Source organism: Haplochromis burtoni, unplaced genomic scaffold, assembly GCF_018398535.1.
Source record: "Haplochromis burtoni strain Fernald_Lab_line unplaced genomic scaffold, NCSU_Asbu1 Contig_31, whole genome shotgun sequence".
In the NCBI taxonomy this organism is placed as follows: Eukaryota; Metazoa; Chordata; class Actinopteri; order Cichliformes; family Cichlidae; genus Haplochromis; species Haplochromis burtoni.
This window is the reverse complement of record NW_024582392.1, coordinates 3,097,615-3,104,394: the sequence shown is the minus strand read 5'-3', so window position 1 is coordinate 3,104,394 and position 6,780 is coordinate 3,097,615. Positions and strand designations below refer to the sequence as shown.

At 37.5% G+C, this 6,780-nt stretch overlaps 1 protein-coding gene across 2 annotated transcripts; it reads left to right on the top strand.

Annotated features, from left to right (window-relative positions):
• The first annotated feature begins 984 nt into the window (after positions 1 to 984).
• coq10a (coenzyme Q10A) lies at positions 985 to 6,458 on the top strand. 2 transcript variants are annotated; one of them, XM_005918924.3, is made up of 6 exons: positions 985 to 1,575; positions 2,918 to 3,067; positions 3,150 to 3,342; positions 3,509 to 3,610; positions 4,465 to 4,643; positions 4,880 to 6,458. In XM_005918924.3, exons 1-5 carry the CDS (start codon positions 1,439 to 1,441, stop codon positions 4,630 to 4,632), a joined length of 750 nt encoding a protein of 249 aa, XP_005918986.1. In that variant the 5' UTR covers positions 985 to 1,438; the 3' UTR covers positions 4,633 to 4,643; positions 4,880 to 6,458. The 2 variants fall into 2 exon arrangements, with proteins under 2 accessions (XP_005918986.1, XP_005918985.1); XM_005918923.3 differs by having other exon boundaries at positions 986 to 1,575; positions 4,465 to 6,458.
• The last annotated feature ends 322 nt before the right edge of the window (positions 6,459 to 6,780 follow it).

Here is a 6,780-nt window from a genome sequence, read left to right as displayed (position 1 = left end):
TGAGAGTGAAACTGAAGTGAAAAATCACAGATAAAAAAAAAGTAATGTAGGCCTTGGGCGTAATAATTAAGATCAAGTTAAATATCCAGATTTGCTGGATATTCGTCCCCTATAACATCAGTTACTGTTGTGGAACAAAGTGTTCTTTAGTAATAAATGATCCACTGCTACTTTTTTTTCACGAGTTGTCACTTTGTTTTTATTCTTTTTATTTGTTATAGTGAGTTGATAAAGCGACAGCAAAAAAAGAAAAAGAAAAAAAAGGCTACAATGGTAAACAGTAAAATAAGCCTAGAAATTATTGACTGTTATTTTTTATTTAGCTTGAGGACCTTTGTTTTTTAAACGTGATCTATCTCCCCTCTGTTATCGTTCTCGCCTTCACTGCCTCTGTTCCTTGCAGCTTCACTGTTACTGTCTCTATCGCATTCACACACTGTGTTCTGTCTTCTACTGACTTTCATTCTTCTTCTCTCCAGTGCTACTCCCCATCTGCTTCCTACTCAGACTACAGATGTCTTCCACAAACAACATATTCCACGGAAGACTGGAGATTCCTCCCTGACCTCATCTGTCAACCTGTCCATCACCAATGCAAAAAAGAAAGATCTCAGAACCCCACCCCCACCTTCATCCCATCTGCCACTCCTACCACACACATCCCTACTGTTGTCGTCCACATATATGTGGGCTATTGGATAAAAAATGTAAGAGAAATATAACTTGTAAAATATTAACTGTGTTTCTTTAGGGGAGATTTTAATCAAAGTTAAAAACAAAACAAACAAACAAATACTTGAACCCTGTTTATACAGTCTCACGGCATTTTGTTCAGGATATATATATATACATATATACTTTTATACTAATATAAAAGTGCTTTCGTAAGTTAAATAAAATAAAATAAAACAAAATAAAAATATTTTTCCCCGCCGTTAACCTCCTGTAGAGTAGGGGGCGGCATTTCTTCTCAGAGCTGTTGGGCAGAATCGATGACAGAAGAAAGGAACAATTTGTCCCACCGGCGTTTTATTTAGTAGCAGAAGGTCGTTCGCAGCTGGCAGCAGTTTGGCAATATTTATAGCCAGAAAGTGACGTAAATAATTTAACTTTGTTTGAAGTTTGGAACTCGACGCGTGGAGTAATGTGAGTATTACGTTAAAAAAACAGCGGAACGTAGCCATACGTCGTGATTGGTTGGGCTGTTGGAAATCTTGCTAGCTAACGTTAGCAGCTGACTGCCGTAACTAACGATAGTTACGCTCGCAGTTCGGAAAGCGGCTGTGCTAACGCTACGTGTTCATTAATATACCCGCACCGAAGCAGCGTGCAGGTTGGACTGGACCCTTGAATCTCTGTGCCCTCGGTCTTAAAGCAGACCCCGGGCTAGCTCGACAGACCCAGGATCTCCCTCTCTTGAAGCGGAGAGGCTGACTTGATGGCAGCCTCGACCGGTGCCCGGAGATTACCCATGGGTGTTCGGACGTTCAGTGACTTTCTCCAGATCGCCACTGTGGGATCCCCTCGCTCGTGTCGCACGGCGGTGCAAAGAGGATGCCTGCGACAAAACATCAGGTGAGCCCGTCGGGGAGTTACTGGAGGCTGTTATTATTATGGTTAACAGCACCGAGCTGGTCATTCAGTACAGAGGAACTGACGCTCTGCCGCCACTGAGGGCGGACGATATATAACGAGAAGGTCACTAGATAATGTTATCAAGCTCCATAATTCTGGTTTCTTATCTTTAAAGTGTGACCAGCCTCCATTTGAGAAGCAACTGCTGATTAGTGTAACAGAACTACCAATAACTAGAACTGTCTCACCAGGTAAAGGCAGCTGTTAACAACTGCCTTCGACATGGGTTCTGCAGTCCAGTCTTCTTTAATGTTTTTGTAGAATACATGCATAAACATAAATGAAAACAAGCAAGTTAATCGTTATACAAAACAAATTACAAGAAGCTAACTTGATAAAGAAGGATATTAACTACGTTTGCACTGTTGTATTGACTTCACATAACTGTAAAATCACAACTATAAACCACTCAACTTTGTCCTTTCATGCATGAAATATAAACATTACAGAATACCCACAGTTATTTTATTCCATAAGTAAACTGCTGAAAATAAGACCTGAAGAATGGTGTAAAAAATTGGGGGGCTTATCCATAATGGATAACATGTTTCCAAAATGTGGAGAACAGTTTCCAAAACAGCCTGTTTGTGGTAGCAGTGAATAGTATGATGTATTGACTTAATGAATGAATGTTTTCATGTTTTGGGAAGCACACACACACACATAATCACTTGCATTAACTAGTGATCACAACCCATTTGATCAGGTTGACCTTGATCGAGGTAAACATTGTGTTAATGGGTCTTTAGATGAAAGAATAAAATAAATCACTGCTTCACTGCTGTTTAACTTGATTCCAACAAATGGCAAACAAATTCTGTCATAACCTATGATGTCTTATGGTAAAGTTATATAAAAACTTGAAAACTGGTGCTTCATTTAAGTGGAATATTTTATTCACATAGATCTAATGTTTCGTGTCGTAATTTGATACAGCAATATTTTAATTTGCTTATTTAGTTTGATCCTTAACTCTCAGTATGAGAAAAAATGTTGCTCACCCCTATCCTAAAGGCTAGCTTCCAGAAAGCACAAAGCTAATTTGTTCAACCAGAGCAGGTAGGTGTCACCTTACAGCTTTTTGCTATTCACAAAAAAAGACCAGACGTGGAAAATACCAGCATGCTCTCACCACTGACCTTTCATAACTCTCTGGTCCATCTGCGCACTCACTGACTGTTGAAACTGGAAAGTAGTGGACCTATTTTGTTGCAGACTGCACTCTTTCTAGATGGGGGCTTATGGCACATCACTTCAACACAGATTCTAATTACCTTTCCAGACACTTGTCGTCATGTGGAATTTTGATGACAAGAAGTCCCAGGGTGCTTTGCCTTCAAGATTGTGACACAATGACAGCGGTTTCCCAAAGCAGAAGCTTCATCAGCCTCACCAACAAAAGGAAGGAGTACTCTGAACGTAGAATACTTGGGTAAGTATTGATGAGCCTTTTTATAATCATAAATTTGATCATTAATACAAAAAATTTAATTAAAAGGATATTCCTGTTACAGGTATTCTATGCAGGAAATGTATGATGTTGTGGCCAACGTTGATGAGTACAAGCACTTTGTGCCTTGGTGTAAGAAGTCCCAGACCATCATGAAAAGAGCAGGTCACTCCAAAGCCCAGCTTGAAGTGGGATTTCCTCCAGTAGTGGAAAGATACACATCTATGATCACTAATGTTAGACCTCATCTAGTCAAAGTAAGTAATGGTAGAGAAATATTATCCCAGTCTTTTTGAATTGTGATATGTGATTTTTAATGCTCCATCTGTTGCTAGAATTTGTTTATATATAAACTATATGACTGAAACACAATTTCTGTGTTTTACAACTTTTAATTATTGTCTTTGTTTTGGTTATTTGTAGGCAGTGTGTACAGATGGAAAGCTCTTCAATCACCTGGAGACGATATGGCGCTTTAGTCCTGGCATTCCCGGTTACCCTCGTACCTGCACCGTAGACTTTTCTGTAAGTAGCCTGTGCCTCACTTTAGCCTGTAGCTCACTTTAACTGCTTGTGTGTACTAAACACCACATGGGATAGATGATACATCAGAAGACTGATATCATTAAAGTCTGTATTCATGCTCATTAGTTAATGTTTCTTTTTTTTTATGCTGTGAAAAAGCACAAATGTAAAAATTACACTTTGTGGTTTTATGAGTGGTTACGTGTGGTTTTTCCTTCATCTACAGTGAACAAGATGAAGGAAGAGAGACCACCTGTGGAAGTGTTTCCCAAACATTTGATTTACTTGTGTCAGCCTCCTAGGTTTAACAGCAGCTACCCAATTATATCGCACTTTTAATTTATATCTATTCAAGAGATGATTTACTGTTTGGTTGGCAGTCTCCAACTTCTTATTTTAAAAGGTCAGTTGCTTCTTATCAGCAGCTCCCGCCCCCTTCTTCCTGTCTAATTTGTTCATTTTGGCTGAAGACTAGCAGTGGCCACTATCGTTTCACTCTCTCTAAAGGGTTTGTTGTCTTGTGGTCAAACTCCAGCTCCACCCTCTTTAACTGCAAGTTAAAGGAAATGCCACCAGAACAAGATCTATTTCTGCAGGAAACCTTTCAGTCAGCTGTTTGTTTGGGTTTTTTTGTTGTTGTGGGTTTTTTTTGTTTTGTTTTGTTTTTTTGTTTTTAACCATCAGACTGGCTTCGTTCCACTTTTGTCACTCTTTATGCTAAGCTAACTGTGTTCCAATCTCATCTGATATCTTTGCAAGAACACAAATGAGCTTAGCTTTAACCTATCATGCCCACTATATATATTTGCCGTATTTCTTTAAACTAAATCATTATGTTTCTGTGTGTTTAACAGATATCCTTCGAGTTCCGCTCTTTGCTGCACTCACAGTTAGCCACCATGTTCTTCGATGAAGTGGTAAAGCAGAATGTTGCTGCATTCGAGCGGCGAGCCGGCAAGCTTTACGGCCCAGAGACTCGCATCCCACGAGAGCTGATGTTTCATGAGGTGCATCAGACGTGATCTCAGCAACTGTACGTCTTCATCTGGCCTTAAACCGTACCCTGTTTATTCCCTCAATAAACTTGCATGATGTGGCTTAGCAGGCCACTACATCAAATCTCCACTGCTTCATAGATGTTATAGCGGCTACCAAAGGTGTAGCGCATCTAACGCTTGCAAACATAATGTTGTAATTCCTGCCTTAGTAAATTTTTGCTCACATCCCTTCTCATTGTGTTATGTTTGTCCATTTTCTGTCTACCTCCAGATCCTTGTTTAGCAGAAAGAACAGTAAGTCATCGCAGCATTGTTACATTGTGCTGGACACTCAGTTATTACTTTAAACTTAAACTTCGGTTTTTCTATAAGACACAGTCCCTTTTGCCGAAGCAGTTGTCTCACTGTAACTTGAGGTTACTACTATCAAGTGAACTTCAGCTCTAATATATTGGGAAAGCACATTCTTTGCTTTTACACTTAGCATTGACTTCATTTCAAATGGAAATAGTAATATATAGTTTGAAATAAAGTACTGGTATTGCTGCAAAATAATATTGCTTTTAGTTCTTTAATTTATTCAGCAGCACTTTTCAACCAGTTTTATAGGGGCTCATATTGACAGTGCCATGCTATAAGAGCATTATTGTAGGTTAGTATGAAGTGCAAAGGAGGAAAATTAGCTGTGGCCTCAGTATGCTAGGATTTGAGAAATGTCACTTTAACTTGGATGCTGTGAGGATTGGGCTTTAGAACGTTAAAAAAGAAAAATTAGCATAGTAGTTTTAATACTGCCTTGTTTTACAGCCCAGCACTAGTATCAGTTAGTAAAGGTGGGGAAATAAGAATTAGCACAACCAAGAACCCCTGTTGAAACTGAAAAATCTGCAGTACTGTAAAAGGTATCACAAAGAATGTAAGAAGAGTACAATGTTACACTCAAAAATTATCTTTATGATCGATTAACAACAAAAGAAGAATTGGAAATTAAAATGGCTTCTTGTGATTTGAATGTGGCTTATATTGTAATTGGATCAAAAATAACTAAACATTGCCATGTTATGTGGATTCTAACTGTTAGGAGTCAGTTTAGGTTATAGTTTAAAAAATGTAGGTGTGTCCTTGCTTAGTGGGCTGTTTTGTGTTTAGATTGTTTGAAGGTGATCCGGAGGATGAAACACTCGAGTCATCTATCTATAAATTGTAGCGGTGGGCTGTAGAATAAAACATTACTTATTTATCAATGAGTTTCATGCTTATTTGTTGACATTTCGGCTTATCTTTACACACATTTTGATGCATGGATATAAGTAACAAAGACAAATATATTTGTAGCATTTATGTGTTGCATTGTCAGGACTTGACTTAAATTTAAAATCAAGCAGCCCTTTCACAGTATTCTGTGATAAAGGGCTATTAAAGGTAACTGATTGTATTTTGCTACATTTTAAAGGTGACTCGTAAGTTGCTAAAGAAGTAATTTAGTGTGACCTTCTCTGTGAAAAATGTTTCATTTTGTCCAAATGGTCCAGTAAACCTAAAAGGTGTTTTCGTATTTTTGTGAAACTGAAGTATGTTGTTTTATTTTTGGTTAGTAAAGTGATTTGGGAATTGAGGAAAAATGAGTCATCAAAACCCAATACAGGCGTATTCAGTCTGAGAATCACTGTTACTATTTAAAAAATAAAATAAAATAAATAAATACATTTAAAAATGGTTTGAGGTAAAATCATTGAATACCACTTTTGTGTATTATGTTGCAATTTGGCCTTTGCTTCTTTTCAAATTTTGATAGTACACAATCAAGATATGATTGAAGTGTAGTTCCAGCGTCTTTTTTTTTTTTTCTTTTCTTAGTTTAACAAAAGTATTGCATTAACTGTAGTTTTATTTAAGATGGTCCTACCATTGCCAGACTCAAAGTGGACTAACATAATTATAAATAATGTTAATGAAAATTTTGTGTCGTGTTTTTAACATTGCATCACATTAGAATTCATCTTTACTCAAGTTTTTTTTGTCTTTAAGTGTATTACAGAGGGAGTTTGTTTTTCATTGTAAGTGCCAATCCTTATTGGAAAAGAAGGGGCAGTGTAAACAGAAATATTTTCCGAATTAGCCTATTATGCTTTTCTTGATTTCCTGACATATACATATAGATTCTTATAATAG